This window comes from Drosophila suzukii, chromosome 2R (assembly GCF_043229965.1).
Source record: "Drosophila suzukii chromosome 2R, CBGP_Dsuzu_IsoJpt1.0, whole genome shotgun sequence".
Taxonomy (NCBI): Eukaryota; Metazoa; Arthropoda; class Insecta; order Diptera; family Drosophilidae; genus Drosophila; species Drosophila suzukii.
In genome coordinates this window covers 19182137-19198250 of record NC_092081.1, presented here as the reverse complement: position 1 = coordinate 19198250, position 16114 = coordinate 19182137, and the positions used below count along the sequence as shown (strand labels likewise).

The 16114-nt window shown below is 47.9% G+C and overlaps 6 protein-coding genes across 10 annotated transcripts; 4 read left to right on the top strand and 2 right to left on the bottom strand.

Annotated features, from left to right (window-relative positions):
- Positions 1-1581: 1581 nt before the first annotated feature.
- Positions 1582-7286, top strand: Reg-5 (Rhythmically expressed gene 5). Its single transcript, XM_017075102.4, has 3 exons — positions 1582-2122; positions 6138-6327; positions 6450-7286. Exons 1-3 carry the CDS (start codon positions 2012-2014, stop codon positions 6989-6991), a joined length of 843 nt encoding a protein of 280 aa, XP_016930591.2. The 5' UTR covers positions 1582-2011; the 3' UTR covers positions 6992-7286.
- A 997-nt stretch (positions 7287-8283) lies between these two features.
- key (NF-kappa-B essential modulator kenny) lies at positions 8284-10628 on the top strand. 4 transcript variants are annotated; one of them, XM_036813000.3, is made up of 7 exons: positions 8284-8390; positions 8555-9028; positions 9088-9190; positions 9247-9554; positions 9729-9887; positions 9946-10320; positions 10373-10628. In XM_036813000.3, the coding sequence occupies exons 2-7, from the start codon at positions 8705-8707 to the stop codon at positions 10499-10501; spliced, it is 1398 nt and encodes a 465-aa protein (XP_036668895.2). In that variant the 5' UTR covers positions 8284-8390; positions 8555-8704; the 3' UTR covers positions 10502-10628. The 4 variants fall into 4 exon arrangements, with proteins under 4 accessions (XP_036668895.2, XP_016929799.2, XP_016929800.2 ...); XM_017074310.4 differs by having other exon boundaries at positions 8306-8325; XM_017074311.4 differs by having other exon boundaries at positions 8325-8465; positions 9946-10314.
- LOC108009726 (uncharacterized) lies at positions 10508-12478 on the bottom strand. Its single transcript, XM_017074308.4, has 5 exons — positions 11682-12478; positions 11459-11622; positions 11289-11398; positions 10775-11234; positions 10508-10723 (listed from the first exon to the last, which is right to left on the bottom strand). Exons 1-5 carry the CDS (start codon positions 12383-12385, stop codon positions 10635-10637), a joined length of 1527 nt encoding a protein of 508 aa, XP_016929797.2. The 5' UTR covers positions 12386-12478; the 3' UTR covers positions 10508-10634.
- Positions 12479-12524: 46 nt separating this feature from the next.
- TyrRS-m (Tyrosine--tRNA ligase, mitochondrial) lies at positions 12525-15889 on the top strand. 2 transcript variants are annotated; one of them, XM_017074312.3, is made up of 5 exons: positions 12525-12729; positions 12797-13129; positions 13187-13761; positions 13818-14006; positions 14068-14306. In XM_017074312.3, exons 1-5 carry the CDS (start codon positions 12593-12595, stop codon positions 14226-14228), a joined length of 1395 nt encoding a protein of 464 aa, XP_016929801.2. In that variant the 5' UTR covers positions 12525-12592; the 3' UTR covers positions 14229-14306. The 2 variants fall into 2 exon arrangements, with proteins under 2 accessions (XP_016929801.2, XP_070850925.1); XM_070994824.1 differs by lacking the exons at positions 13818-14006; positions 14068-14306 and adding exons at positions 15643-15685; positions 15749-15889 and having other exon boundaries at positions 12535-12729; positions 13187-13653.
- LOC108009730 (uncharacterized) lies at positions 14243-15120 on the bottom strand. Its single transcript, XM_017074313.4, has one exon. It carries the CDS (start codon positions 15064-15066, stop codon positions 14320-14322), a length of 747 nt encoding a protein of 248 aa, XP_016929802.2. The 5' UTR covers positions 15067-15120; the 3' UTR covers positions 14243-14319.
- On the top strand, positions 15647-16073 carry Lcp9 (Larval cuticle protein 9). The gene is made up of 2 exons (XM_017072846.4): positions 15647-15685; positions 15749-16073. Exons 1-2 carry the CDS (start codon positions 15674-15676, stop codon positions 16013-16015), a joined length of 279 nt encoding a protein of 92 aa, XP_016928335.2. The 5' UTR covers positions 15647-15673; the 3' UTR covers positions 16016-16073.
- Positions 16074-16114: the final 41 nt, after the last annotated feature.

Below are 16114 nucleotides of genomic sequence, written 5' to 3'. Positions count from 1 at the left end.
AATATTTTTTTTAAATGTTTAGTCCTGCTCTTAAATCCTAGAACGACCCTTGCGAAATACCTATGGTATGGTGCTCTGTGTTTAATCTTTTTGTTATACTTTAAATTCAAAACATATCTTCTTAATTATCAAATTCGGGGATGACAAGAGAAAGTCGAGAATACCACAAGTTGACGATGACTGGAGCGGAGCCTGTCATTATCGCCCTCCCGGAAGGAATCCAATGGAGCAGCGCATTAACGGCGCTTCTTCGACCAGGTCCACTCCACTCCACTCCACTCTTTGTAATCTGTCGAGTCAACAACCTAACGGCTTTCGCCCCACTCCGCTCTCTTTTTCGCCGGAAGATTCAGTGACTCAATGGAGCGATCTCGGCCTTATCAAATTTATGGGGCCCGCTGATGTTAGGAATTTCCAACGATCGCATTCTTCTGCTCCCTTTTAACGACTTTTACCGGTTAATTCAATTAAGCGATCTGACCGCGAATTGAATACACAAACAGGATCATGGCGCCGTAGAATTTTAGAATTTGATATGTTTATTTTGCTTAATTAGCGGGCCGCTGTTAAATATGCGACTGGCCGATGTTGACCAGAATTCGCAAACAATTTAGTAATCCCCGCGGCCCATAAACAGTCGTAACTTACAAGCGGGACTCAAAAACTTCGTGCTCCAACAAACACAGACGCGATGACGACGCAAACTTGACTTTGAAATTTTTGCAATGCCTCGACGATGTTCGCCTCATTTGTGGTTGTTATTGTTTTCGGCCTTTTCGATTGTTTACTTTGTTTTTCAATTTCTATTTCCAGTACGAGTGTAGAACAAGTTTGCTGGGACGAGCCAGCGTCTTGACTTGAAAAACTGGCAAGGGGGTTGGGTATTGTAAGGTGGATCCGTTTTGATAGAGATGATTGATACTTGAATTTTAATTTTTACAAAACTAGATTTCTAGATGTTTTATAACCACATATAAAATCTAAACTTTCTTAGAAAGATTTTACGGGTTCGAAGGACCAAATATACTACTTTTGCAATAATTAATACCCCATGGTTGGTTCCAATATTATAGCTTGGGTGGATCCGTTTTGATAGAGATGATTGATATTTGTATTTTAATATCTACAAAACTAGTTTTCTAGGTGTTTTATAACCACTTAAAAAATTAAAAATATATTACAATGACTTTACGGGCTCGAAGGACCAAATGTAATACTTTTGCAATAAGTAATATCCCATTGTTAGTTCCAATATTACATATTGGTTCAGGGGTTCTTCAACTAGGGGGTTCTTCCAACTTCTTATTTAAAAAAGTTATGTTCCTAAAAAAAAAAGAATGACAAGTAAGGGGAAGTCTTGGTCTATGATGACGTACTTAAGTGGACATCCCCTCTCTTACTTTCTTCAGCTTAGCGGCTACGTGAAAGCCAATTCTTCTGAAGATCCGATTCTCCGACGCCCCTGCTCTCTCTGGGGGGCTCCCACTCCCACTGCCTCTCTCGCTTTCGCTCACCAGCGGCGCTTTCGCTCTCCCGCCCGCCGAAGCTGCGCTCAGAGCTTAAATACGTGTGCCGAGCCAGCGGCGTCCGAAGACGACTCACCGACATCGCCGCGATCGGTTGTTTTGCTTGATACCCTACCCAATTCGCTCTGCTTCCGTTTCGCTTGGAATTCTCCGTTTTCGTGATCGATCCGCCCCCCGATCTTGCCCAGAAGTCAAAGTGTGAAACAAGCTTTTGCGACGCACCACACACGTACGCCCAAAAATAGCGATAATTCAATTAAGTGCGTCGAACAGCAGAAGAAAGCCACTTGGCTAGACCTGAAAGCCAATAAAACCCAGTGTTAATCCAACAAGCGTTTTTATTGGGCCCTAAAAAAAAAGAAAGTCGCCGCACAAAGGTTACACAACCCAAGCCAGGCGTGCAATTGACCCACGGAACACGGATCACGGATCCCCTGAACCTTTTCTACAACTAGTGGGGAGTACGCAACACTAAAACAACCAAAATGAGTGCGGCGAAAGTGATCTTGGCCTGCTGCCTGCTGGGCGCCTTCCACATGCAAATCAGCTCGTCATCGGCCATTCCCATCTGGGAGTTTTTGACCCGCAACGAGAAGGTAAGAGAAAATTAAAAAAATCGAAAAATCGATAAATCCGCACAGTGCGCGCATTGCGCATGCGCCCCGTGCGCCAGCTGCAGGTTGCGCATACGCCCCGTTTACTCCACTTACACGCGGCAATTGTCCTTGGCATTGCGCATCTGTCGAATCTTTTGTATCTGTTGAATTTCTGAATCTAGCGCATTGCTGAATACTTGATCAGTCGAGCATAATCGTTATTAATAACGATATTGATATGGATATGCTGATGTTGTGATAACTTCAATGAGTTCGCATATTAACGGCGCTTCTGTTTTTTTGGATTTCACTTTGCCACTAAAAAAAAACAAAAGGAATGAAGACAAAAATGAATATGAATGGTTGACAAGACCTGGTCCATTGTCAGTGAGCGGTATTCGCTGGCCGATTTGCATAACCGTACCGCGATTGGCATCGTAACCAAGATATAACACAATAAATACTCGAGCTGAAGAAGAACGGTCCTTGGCATAAATAGATACCTGGCGGAGTGCGATCTTGACATTGGGCCTTATCAGAGTCTGGCGAGGATTATGTAGCAGTGGATATAGTCTCGTTTAGCCTGGGAATACCGGTCTAGCAGACCGGCTGCCACTTGATTTCGAGAGCGTTCGAGGGGTGTCTCATAAGCATTGCCAAAACACCAAAAAGTATCTGCAATCTGGTTTCACAACTGATCAAGCGAAAAGGTTATACTCGTGGGGGTTTTTGGTTTTCGATCTATCAGCGTTTAGTCAGCCAATCCCCCGAAAAAAAACAAGCAAGTTCAGCCAAGCGCGTTGCAAACATTAATTTCCATTTATGAGGAACAACAGTTTCAATTTACATTCGCAAGTGCTGTAAATTGCCAGCGAAACTAAAAACTAAAAAAAATAACAAAAAAACTAAAAGCTTTTCACTTTTCTGCACAAATGTTTGTGCAACAAAGCGTGACAACGTTGTGGCAATTTTCTCCGCGTTTTCTGTTTATTTTGTGTTTTTTGGTTAATGAACTCCGCGGCCAAACAGCAGGGGATTTTGTTTTGTTTTTGTCCGCTTATTAATTAGCCAATGGACTTTAATTTATATATAGCAATTTGCCAGTCATTAGATCTTTTTGCTTTCCGCTGGCAGCGCATCAGTCTGAACCGATTTTCTGACCGCCAAGCACGCGAACTGCGCCTTAAAAACCCGAGACAATAGAGCTGGGAAGAACAATGTATCCAGAATCCAAAACCGAACCCGATCCCAACCATCCAGACAGCCACAAGTGATTGAAAGCCGCATCCGGCACCCCACACGAGTCGGCCGAAATGAGAAAATAATTTCTAAAAAAGCCAATTAGCTGCCGAAAAATAGAAACGCAATTCGCGTTTTTAACATTTTACTGCCGATACTCGGACATTTGCAATTAATGTAAATTTCTAACGATCACTTATTTATAGAAGATGCTTCAGCTTCCTGTTTCGAGGTGATTTTTTACCGCTTCTCCTAAGTGGTCGCAGCCATTTGAGCGCTTTCGATTTTCGATTGCAAAAATAAACAACAGCTTAGCTTATATTTTTGTTGCCCTTATGTTTTTATGGTTGCAAACGCGTTTAGCCGGTTTGCGGTTCGAACTTCAATAAATAAATTATGTTCGCATTACTTTTTTGTATTTACGTAAAATATGTTGGGATATTTTTAATGGTATGGCATACCAAATGGGGGGTGCTGAGGGGGCAATGGATGCCCGCATCGGAACCCTTTTTTCCCAGACGATGCCCAATCGAACCGGAGTCATTACGGCGACTCGCGGCTTTTTATTTTGTATGTTATGAAATGTTTCATTTTCGTGGCTGCTTTTTGTGGATCTCTTTTGTTGGCCATTTCGATGTTTCATAATGTAACCTGCGCATATCAACAGGTTATTGAACCGCCGATCCGTTGGGGATGGCATGTGGTATGGGTATGGGTTTAGGGCAGGGGTATTACGGAGTTACGCCCATATTTGTGGTTCGGGAAGCGATTTCTGGCGAGACAGCTTAATGGTCTCGCTTTTCGGGGGTTTTGCTATTGAATATTTCCCATATTCACAAGGAAGTGTAAGATCAGATCAGATCAGAGATACCGTTTGGGGCCAAGATCAGTCTGTCTATAAGCCAGACTTTCATTGAGTGCAATCGACATCAACTTACTCACTTAGCTGGAAGGCTAATTAATTACAAGCTGTCCCCGACGATCTCGAATCTACATATCTATATAAATACGAGCTTATGTATATTATATAAGCAAATTAAGTACGTGACTTTGACAACTCCCGCAAAGGCTTTTTGGAATTTTTACCCACTGAGCCATAAATAATTTAGATATATATTTTTTTGGAATTTTCAATTCTGACTCTGGCTAATTATTAAATTGTGTCGTAAAATCTTGACTGAGTTATTCGAATCAGATAAGCCCCTGCTGACGTAAACGTAAACAGTGGGTTTCATAACTGTAGGGCGTAACAATAGAACCAAAACAAGCGTACAAATTGGCTTTACTTTGTCAAACTAATCGTTTGCCACACAAATATTTAAATAAAAGCACATACAACACCAAAAGGGGGTTGTTGGTGGGGCGATGGTATCAATTGCATTTTACAGTTTGCACACGTTTGTGCGGCCCGGCTGAGTGGGTAACGGTAATTGGTAATGTGAGCCAACTCCCCAACTTTGGCCCCTCCAAGTCCGCCGATCCATCGGATGCATTATGCAAACGGCGTAAAATTGTAAAACCCCAAAGTTGAGCCAATGCAAATGAAGCTCTTCGCTGGATTTTCGAGCACTTTTCAAGCTCGCCATAACCAGATCAAGGGTGTTTACTTCTAGAAGGAGGGTCTAAGGAGGGGGCACTACGGTTCAGATCCCTCACTTGGCCCCAAAATGTGGCCCAGTTTCTTTGGCTGCTACTTTCTTTGTTCTGCTGTTTACTCTTCCAATCTTCACTTGTGTTTGCCTGTCTGTTTGGCAAATCGTGCGAACTGCCGGTTTCGGAATTTCTGGGGAGTTTCTGTTTGTTATTATCACCAGATTAGCATCGCAAACAGAAGCAGATCGACTTGACGTCATCTGCGAGCAGAGAAATTCCAATTGCCATAGATGTGTCACCTCCGTAGAACATTCGACGCTAATTAAAAGTCCATCCAACGCTCCGCTGGCCACGGAGAATAGACAATGAGCTGCTGCTGCTCTGGCCGCTGAACCGTAAACCCATACCCATCCGAACTGGGGCACATACCAGATACCCAGATACCAGATACTATATGCCTTATGCCTTATACCAGACCATCAAACTCGCGCCCTGGGAGGCAGTTGCTCAACTGCCGGGCGGCGTGCTTTCGAAATGCATTTCGTTTGTGCAACGAAAGTGCAATCATCTCCCCGCTGACACACACGCACCTTGCGAAATCCACCCACTAAGTGGTACCTGGTGGCTCCACCTCTGCCCTCTGTTTACCCACGGTCCCATGTCTCTTCGGCACAGCGGAAAATTATGGCCTCAAACTTTCTTCTCCGTTAAAAAGTTGCGATATTACCAAGTTTTTAAGCTCAAATTTTAACATATGTAGACCTAAAAAACAAGTTCCAAAAGGTATTTAATGATCTTATCAGCCTTTTGAGTTGTTCTGTCTTTATATGGAAGGTCAGTCACTTTTAACAAGAAAATCCTATAAAAGGTCTCCTAGGCATTTACCGAAAATTCAAAGGATATTTTAAAGGTTTGTTTGAGGATGATGGTGATTTTTAGCCAAGCTTAACCATTAAGAATGATAGATTTGATATTCAGACATCAATACTTTGGAAACCCAATTCATTTTCAAGCAAAGCCACTGCCATTTTTGGTTGTTTTGTTAAGTGGGTTAGCTATGAGTCATGTTCTTGAAAGCTTTCATTGAAGAAGACATAAGATTATATCATTTCTGATTTACTATTCACAATTTTTAGATCATATAAAGTGCTAAATAAAATAAAGTTTTTTTATTTCTGTGCAGATGTCGCATCTGTATTCCACGTTCGCCCAGCTAGTTAGCGTGCACTGCAAGTCTACTGCCGCCGTTGGGGGTCTCCCGGTGAACCAGTGCAAGCACAATCTACTCGGCTATGGGTCCGCCAAGCTGCAGACGCTGTCCGACGCCCAACTGGAGGCACTCGATCCGTATCAGCGCGAAGCCAACGAGCTGAGTAAGTGCCATCTATCTATCTGCGTGGGAGATCGATCGATTTCCGCGTCAGAGCTTCCGCAGCCGCAACGTGCTGGACGTGAGATCTCTAACCAAATCTCGTTCTGCTCTTCTCTTCCGCAGTCTGGTCATCATTGGCTCCGAGCGGAGCTAGCCTGGTGACCACAAGACAGCCGCTCCAGCAGCCCTTGCCCACACCGCCCGCCTCCTCGCTAATCATCCTGACACGCCAGCAGCTGCCCCATGCGATAGCCAACTCCAATTCCGGCTCCAATCCGATCTTCGAGAGCAGCGAGCAGAAGCACAAGTACGCAATGGACATGGACATGGCCTACGGCTATCCATCCATGCAGCAGTCCAGCAGTGAGCTTCCCGTGGCCGCCGCTCTGACGGGAGAGCCACCCAAGAGCTTCCTCACCGGACCCCTGGTCTTCCGAGTGCGTCCCGATGGCTCCCCCGTGGAGGAGGACAAGCGGTTGCCGCTGCCCCGCGACGAGGACCTGCCCTTATTCCGCCTGGGCCTGGCCGCCGCCCAGCCCAACAGGCATCGCAAGATCGCCACCATCAGCGCCCTGAAGCAGCAGCACTTCGCCTCCGTCCTGCAGCGCGACCTCCAGCCACCGCATCAGGTGCAGAGGCGTCTGTTCCGCCAGCAGCAGGCGTAAGATCCTGGCCAGAGGATCCCCAAAACTAGACCTAAGTGACCCTGTGTGAACGAGAGGAGCGAATGTGATTTAGGAGCAGGCGGGCAACCAGCCTGCTTCTCTGAGTGAACGAGTGAGCCTTCTAGTTGTAGCCGTTTGAGGAGTTTTCTTGAATGCACTTTGAGCTTTAATGGAATTTCGTATCGTATTCGTTTAAGTTTTCTTTAATTTTATTTATTCGCGTGCATTAGCCGTAAGATCAAATAGAGATTCTTGAGTAATAAACCGCATGATGATTATCATTGTTACGAACTTACTTTATTAATTCTGAATTGTGGGGATGGGAATGGGAATTGGAATGGGGATCTCTGCACAAAGCCAGGAACCGGTTGGTTATGGTAATAACGAAAGTCGCATCTCGGCCAGCCACCAGTTCCTTGTCGCGAGCTTCACTCACACCCATATTTAACACGCGAAAGTCTTATTAACCCACATCCATCGAGCAAAAACCGAACAATGGATGTACTCAATCCGGTTTGGCGGGTTCAGAACGCACTCTCAAGTCGTCAAATGGCCAGGCCATTAGAATATGCGAATTTTGGCAATTACAATTCGGTGTAATTTCGCTGGCAACTGGTTTGTCCGGCCTTTCAGAACGGGCCCATCAATCTTAGCCCATGCAACAAAGGGAAGATCAATTGGGATGCACGTCACTGGGTTTGGATGAATGATGCGGGGATTTTCCACCAGCCCCTTGCAAGTAATGCACCTTAATTGGCACGAGTTGAAGGCGTGAACTTTGTTTAATTAAAAAGTTTGATTTTGAATTTCGATAGACAATCCCGTTACAAATCGATAGCATTAACGATGATTTGTCAAAATGGCCTAATTTTGACTTTCTTTCTGAGCCGCAGGCGGTTACACTGGAAAGCAGTTCCGTTACTTTTCTCTTACTTTATTTTTATTCAAATTTCGGTATATTATTTTGATACATTTTTCACATCTTGGAAACCGTAGGTAAAAAAGTGATGGACAAAATGTATTCATTAATAATTAACACAGTCGCTTTTCTGCATTTTCTGTCCGTACCATCCTGTCGAGTACTTATTCACTCTGGACGAACTAAAGAGTTTTTAATAAAAATCGACAGTAGAGTTGTTTGTCAACTTTTATAGACTTCTTTAAAGGATTTATTTTTATTTGCAATCGCTGATTAAAATGGCTGAATGTGGTCCTTAAGGGGACCGTACACCAGAATATTACCAAAAGAGCGTAAATTAAGCTTTCTCACGAGCCGCACGCGGTCACACTGGGAAACAGCTGTTTTTACAGCAACAACTAAAAAATATCAAAGGGTAAATATTATTCTGCGGAAAATTGTTTGTTCCCGGGAATTGCTGACAGAGCAAAGAGCGATAAGGTTAGGCAGAAAATATAGTTACATATATAAACTATACATATACACTATTCATATGAAACTATGTGACGCGGCAAGGTAATTCCCGATTGCAAATGATTCATTGCCCGTCATATACTATGTGTAATTTTTATAAAAACCATGCGCTTGTGTGTGTGTACTTTCAGATATACACTCTCGATCCGAAAAACATCTGGCATTTTTATTTCGACGCTGCGGAATTTATCGATTTGTCAAGCACGCCACTGTCGGGTCAAAAAAGGGGATTCCCAGGTAAACTGTGACCGCAGTCGTTGATCGCTGATCACAGATCTCCGATGATCAAAACCAGTCAGTGCTACAACGGCGACAGCGGCGCCATGTCTGAGGAAGAGTCGTTCGTCATACTGGGCAGCTCGCCATACTCCTCGCTGCAGCCCGACGTCGGTTCCCTGGTCTTCGACGGTCTGGACGACGTGCAAGAGGCCAAGGAACCCGTTGCCTCGACGAGCAATCAGCAACCTGTTGCAGCAATGGCCAGTGCTCCGGGCAGCATGACTAACTCGCAGGTGCAGCCCAAGTCGCTGGACTCCGGATCATCGCAGCACCAGTCCCTGGCTGCCAGCTTCATCATGGGAGAAGTACCATCCGATGTCCTAAAGGTTGGAGTGTGATTACTCTCTGCTAACCTCTAATCCCAATCCTCGCCTCCCGCCCACAGAACAGTGTTTACTCGCAGTTTCCCAGCCTCTGCTCGCTTCAGGCCTCCGCCGAGGATGTGGTTAAGCTGCAGAACATGATTGCGGAATACGCTGCTCTAAAAAGTGAGTAAAATTCAACTCTTACATTCAACTAGCAATAACCCATCGTTATAATGCAGGCACACTTGACAAACTGAACCACACCATGCTGAACTACCACAAGTTGACGCAGCAATGGCGCCAGGAGGCCGCCGACCGGGAGCAGCATTGCAAGAATCAGCTCCAGGAGTGCCAGGCGCAAGTAGAGCAACTTCGCGATGAGAACCAGAAATTGAAGGCTGACCTGGAGGCAAAGATGGAGCAGATCAAGGTGGTTCAGGACTTTAGCCAGAAGGAGCAGGACGAGCTCCGGCAGAGCGTGTCCGAGAAGAAGTCTCTGATCGACAACATGCGGGTGGAGATCGATAAGCTGCAGCAGCTGAAGATGGTACGTACGTGTACCGCCTAGTTGCCCTCGGCACAAGCGATGGGCCAAAGCCCCAGATACAGGCTTGCATTCACAAGCACACCCCACTATCTACACTCTGAACTGCGCAGTATCTTGAATGTATGAAATAACCAACCGCGGGGCTCCCCTGCCTTTATCTTCTACATATTGCAGCACTCGTTCGAGTTTGTACCTGAGGACGGAGGTAAAACAGACCCGGATCCGGACAAGGCTTTGCACTATGTCCAAAGGGACGAGCACGATCGTCAAGTGCGTGACCTTCAGCGCCAGCTCTCTAAACTGCTGGCGGAAAACCTAGAGATCAATGAGATGGTTTGTGTTTGCGTTCACTGTTTGGTTGGCTTACCTCTAACTCTTCTACGACTTGCAGAAAAAGACCTACATCGAGGAGATCGACTGCTTAAAGGTTAACTATACCAGCGCCCAGGAGCTGATGGACAAAATGCAGCGGGACATCAACGAACTGAAGGCCAGGGACATCCAGAAACAGGAGGTGATCGAACATCTGCAGACTCAGAACGACATATACCGCAAGGACTTCGAAATGGAGCGGGCAGATCGCGAGAAGAATGCCGGCGAGAAAGAGCAGTACCTAATGGACTTGCGGGCACTGCAGAGGAGAAACCAGGAGCTAATCGAAGCGCTGGCCGAGTCCCACAAGGCCAACAAATCGGGCTCGGCCTCGCCCTCCTCTTCTTTGAGTTCGAGCAGGAGCAGTCTGCGGGAGGATCAGAGACCAGTAAGAGTACGCTGCTTCCAGAATCTGTAAATTCGAGTACTCATTTTTTCTTCGATAGGTTCTTGACCCAACGGCCGCCGCCAGCCGGACTTCGGACACCGTTCTGCGCTGTCCCATCTGCTCAAAGTCTTTTAACGCCCTGAGTGTGCTGCAGAGCCACGTTAACGATTGTTTGGACAAAAACTAATCACAATTACTAACCATTAATCTATTTTTGTAGTACATTATTGCTTAAGCTTAAAGATTGGCCAACCGGCCAATTGCACATTATATAAAAAACAAAACACTAATTACAGTTGCGTTACCAATGGAAAGTCCCCTCAGAGTTTGCTTCGAATGGGCGGCATTTCCAGGGACCAGACGCGGTGCACATCGGAACTGGCCACCAGGTTACTGAGCACATTTACGTCTGCAAGAAATTGGAATCAGCTAAGGTAATTCGTTTACACGCTCTGCTTACCGTTTGTGCGTGCAAACTGCTGCAACGTGTTGCGGATATCACAAATTGGAACGGCTGTGTTGATATTTGGGTAGACTATGTCGTCCAACTTGATGTTGGATACACATACGCCCAGGATGCAGCCGTTCTGGTCGAACATGGGGCCTCCACTTTGACCAGCCTGCACACAGCCGTCAGACATGATGGCCCCAGTGTCGCACTTGATGATCCTCCCTTGGAATATCGAGGGATTAAAGTCGTGCTTGTAGCTGAAGTTCACGTAGTAGGGGAATCCGGCGTTGTACACCATCTGGCCAAGAGTGGCCGGACTCCTGGCCAGTCGCACGCAAGAGCGCTCGGGCACGTCCTGTGGAGCTGTGAGGAGAGCCAAGTCGAAGGGTCGCTCGCTGTCCGGATTGGACCATATCACCTCCGACTGGAACTCACGATCGGCAGCGCGGCAATTGACCCTCTCGTTGCTCTGAGTGGAAGTGGGCAATTAGATGGACCAAGGTTGAGATATAGCCATAATTACCTGCCCCACCACATGCGCACAGGTGAGAATGAAGCGCTTGTTGTGAACTCGTATAAATGTGCCAGTGCCTTGTTGACCCGCCGACTCAATGACCACAATTGTGCGCTCCCCTGGGAAGTAAATGTGTGATTAGCCATTACTGATTACAAGGCATGATTATTATTTTTTACAGGCAAAGTTCGAGGGCTCTCGAGTCAACTGGAATGTCGTGGTAGACATGCCCAGCTGCTCCATAAAGTTGCGCAGGAGGTAGCCAAAGTTCGCGGCCAGGGTGAGGTTGACATTTTCCTGCTGCCTTTGAAACGAGGTGCATATCACAATGCCGATGAGTCGTCTGAAAAGGATAGTCTTCCATGAATCTCTTGCTTAGTTACATGCGAAATATTCACCTACAGTTTGTTGTTAAATACGGCGGAGCCCTCGCAGCCCAGTGGAAGTGCATTGGAGATGGCGAACAGACAGGCACTGCGTCCCATCACATTGGACACCTTGCCAATGCTGATCGTCTTGTAGAAGTTCTCCAAACCGAAGGGCGAGCACATGACCAGCACGTCATCTAGCGTTTGCGTGGGCTGCAGGTGTCGCAGGTAGTTGCCGATGTGCGCCAGGAAGCGCTTGAAGGACTCCTCTTTGTCGGGCTTTCGTAGGCCAAGCACTACGAAGCTGGAGCGGAGCACCTCGCCCTCGTCGCCAGAGTCAGCGTTGAGCAGGATGTGATGTAGATTGCGAGACACCTCGGCTGCGCAGAACAAGTACAGCGGATGGGCCGTGAAGCGGGAGAGGATGTGGGCTTGCCTTGATCCGGAGGCAGCGTTCTGATTTGGCCTTCGTTGCTGCGGATCAAAGGTAGCCAGGAAGTTGAGCGACCGAATTCGCTGACCCAGCTCCTCGTCATCCTGAACATTTAGCAGTTGACCCCGTTGCAGTCTGTCGATGATTCCTTTGTTCTCCGCGCCTTTGTCCCCGTCCAAAACCAAGTGGGGCTGCAGAATGCTCCCCGAGCTGAGGATCACTTCGTTGTTGATTATGATCGCGGACTGCTTCGTGGCCGGCGGACTGGTGACCTCGAGCAGGGCGTGGCGAATCTTCAGCAGCATTATCTCTGTGCTTGATTAGGATTAGGCGAGCGTCATGCTAAACTGCGTTTGCTCCAAATGTTGCCTTTGTTTACGCTTCGGATTTGCCATTCGCCTTGGTCATCAGCTGTTTGCGAACCCAAACATTGCGGATCTTTGCCATTCGCAGCGAGTCAATCAGCTGATGAGCCTTTTTGGGGGATTTAAATTCTTGAGGAGATTTGCATAATGCTGCCCTTGCGCTGGAGTTTGCTGAAGCCTCTCCGAGATGGTTTACGACACAGCCGCCGCCACCTGTCGCAGAAGAACCTCCTGGAGCTCACGGACCGGGGCTTCTTCCAGGGCATTTTCCCTGACACAGCGGCGTAAGTTATGAGCCACCTCGAGCTCCACCAGATCCCCAATTTATCTATGAAAACTTCTACTCCGCAGGCCCAAGATGAAACAGCTCTTCACCAGCGGGCAGCAGAGCATTTACGCGGGATTCGATCCCACAGCCGACAGCCTGCACGTGGGCAATCTCCTCGTGATCATGGGTCTGATCCACTGCCAGAGAGCCGGCCACAGACCCATTGCCCTCGTGGGAGGAGCTACTGGGCTGATCGGCGATCCTAGCGGACGCAAGACAGAGCGCAACCAGCTGGGCGAGTCTGTGATTGATACCAATCTTAAGGCCATTGAGGCGCAGCTGAGAAGGGTGTTTGAAAACCACGAGAACTGCCTCTGGGACACGAGCAAGCACAAATCCCCGCTAGCTCCGCTTACGTGAGTACATATGTAAACCATGTCAGGCTGCCCTAATCTTATACAAATACTCATCAGAATTGTTAACAATGCCGACTGGTACGCCGACCTGCAGCTCATCGACTTTGTGGCCAACATGGGCCGCCACTTCCGCATGGGTTCCATGCTCTCCAGATCCTCGGTGCAGTCTCGCCTGGAGTCAGAGGATGGGATGAGCTTCACTGAGTTCACCTACCAGATCTTCCAGGCCTACGACTGGCTGCACCTGTTGCGCCGCCACAACTGTTGCTTTCAAATGGGCGGCTCCGATCAGACGGGCAATCTGATGACAGGTCACGAGCTCATCAGTCGGGTGGAACGCAAGCGAGAGGTGTTCGGACTCACCCTGCCACTGGTGACCACGGAGGAGGGCGACAAGTTCGGCAAGTCGGCCGGCAATGCCGTTTGGCTGGACGGCAACAAGACCTCGCCCTTCGCACTCTACCAGTTTTTCCTGCGCATGCCAGACTCCGAGGTGGAGAAGCTGCTGAAGCTGTTCACCTTCATCCCGATGCCACAGGTGGAGCAGCTGATGCGGGAGCATGCGAAAGAGCCGGAGAAGCGGAAGGCGCAGACTCTGCTGGCAGAGGACGTGACGTTGCTGGTTCATGGAGGTAGGAACTCCACAGCGACACATCCCTTCTGTACCTTACATATTTTTATTCCACAGAAAGTGGCCTGAAGCAGGCGGAACGCGTGACCAACGCTTTGTACAAGGGCAATGTGGAAGGATTGGCGGAACTGAACCTTGCCGAGATCCAGCAGACCTTCCAGGGGGCCACCATGGTAGACCTGCTGACCGAGCCCGGCATGTCCATCCTTGAGTTGGCCATGAAGGCGAAGTGCTTTCCCACCGAGAGTGAGTGAACCATTTAAGCTGGGCCAATGTAAGGTTCTAACGCATTATGAACAAACCTTAGCCGATGCTGTGCGCATTATAAATGCAGGAGGATTCTACGTGAACCAGAAGCGTGTGCAGAACATTGCCGAGGTGCTCACCACGGGCGTGCACGTCCTGCGGAACGGAGTCTCCCTGCTGCGCGTTGGGAAACGCAACTTCTACATCGTGCGCTGGCAGTAGTCGAAAGATAAACCTTCTTGTCCGGTAATTGTACTTTGTAATTTTCGTTAAATAATCATAGGTTGGCTTACACTGTAAGATCTTAAGCTATTTACGTGGGTCTGGGCGCAGGCTTCTTACGCCACCTCTTCCGCGCCAGCATCTCCTTGGCCTTCTCCTTCTTCAGGTCCTTGTCGTAGAACTTGCCGCTCTTGGTGAAGGTCTTCTGCTCGTTGCGCATCTCGGCCAGTTTTCGGTTCTTCTGCTTGATGATGTTCTTTTTGTTGGCCGATTTCTTCTTGCCTGCCTCGGAGATCTGAACCTTAATGTTGCGACCCTGCAGCTCTGTGTTGTGCAGCTGGAAAGCCCTCTGGAAACTGGGCAGATCGGCCATCTCCACGAAGGCGAAGCCACTGCGTCGCTTTTTGGGAATGCGGATGGACTTCACAGTGCCCACCGCGGAGAAGTGCATCTCCAGGTCGTCCTTTTGGGTCTCGAAGTTCAGGTTCGTCACGTACAGAACGTGTCTGTTGGTTTTGGACGCTCCGCGCAGCAGGGAAGTCAGCTGGTCACTAGTTATTTCGCCATTCTCCGCAATTTCCACTTCCTCGGATCCGGAGCCATCGCTGCCCTCTGCCTCGCCATCGGACTTGGCCTCGTCCTCGCTGTGGCTATCCTCTGGGTCACTGGGATTCCGTCCGTCCTCCTTGTCCACATAGGTGCCCTCGAAGATCTCCTTGCGCTTCTGGTCATCGAAGTTGCCCAGCAGGTCGGCGCTGTCGTCGTTGACCGTCCGCCGCACCCGCTTTGGTTTGAAAAAGGACTCCACCTCGTAGTCGCTGCCAGAATCGCTGGCCATCGTGTGTTGATTCTGGACGGGATTGCACCAGCACGTGGGATTCCCTGTGAATGGTAGTTAGTGCTGACTACGTTCGGGACATTTTCCAACACTGGCTGATTACCCGCCGTGAAATTCAAATTCCGGGGTCATCTTGCAATATTTTTGGAGCCCAATCAAAACCGGTTGCATCTGCGGGAGCCAAGTTAGACATTCAATAGAGTTATCTGGAAATTATGCTAATCGGCGGTAATAACGAGTAAATAGTTATGCGGGTGACCGGTTCGCTCTTATCAGGAAAACATTGATCGTGCGCCACTGACAATTGATAAACGGCCTGCAAAACGGGAATATGCCGCGCAGATTACCAGATAGATTAAGATATAGATATGATCAACGAATATGATACTTCGAGAGGAGTGATAATTAATGCCTGCAGAATGACTGCATCAATGTCTTTTGTTTAATTAAGATAAACGGCCGCTTGGAGCCAGTTAGGAAGGAAATTTATGCGTTTGGTCATTCCGGCCGGTAAAATGCCAAGAGATAGCTATAAAAGCGCAGTTTTTGGCAACAGGTAGTCAGATTTGTTTCGCAATCGATCAGCACACACATCCCCTTTCTAACCATGAAGTTCGTGGTAAGTGGGGATTGCTTAAAATCATTTATGGGAATTTCTAATAGGTGTGGATCCATTTCATAGATTGTTTTTGCCTGCCTTTTGGCCGTGGCCTTCGCCAACGAGGAGGCTGATGTCCTGAAGAGCGACTCCGAGGTGAACGTGCTGGACTTCAACTACGCCTACGAGCTGTCCAACCACATCCGCGCCGTCCAAAATGGCGCCCTTAAGGAGCACGACACCTGGGTGGTTTCCGGGGAGTACGAGTACGTGGCCCCCAACGGCAAGACCGTCAAGGTCGTGTACACCGCCGATGAGACCGGCTACCACCCAAAAATCGTCGAGGCCTAATTTTGAGAACATCTTTTCTTAATCCGAAATAAAAATTAAATTCCATTGCAACAACGTACTATTTGAATTTCAGTTATTTTTAGTTCCCTGTGAATGGTT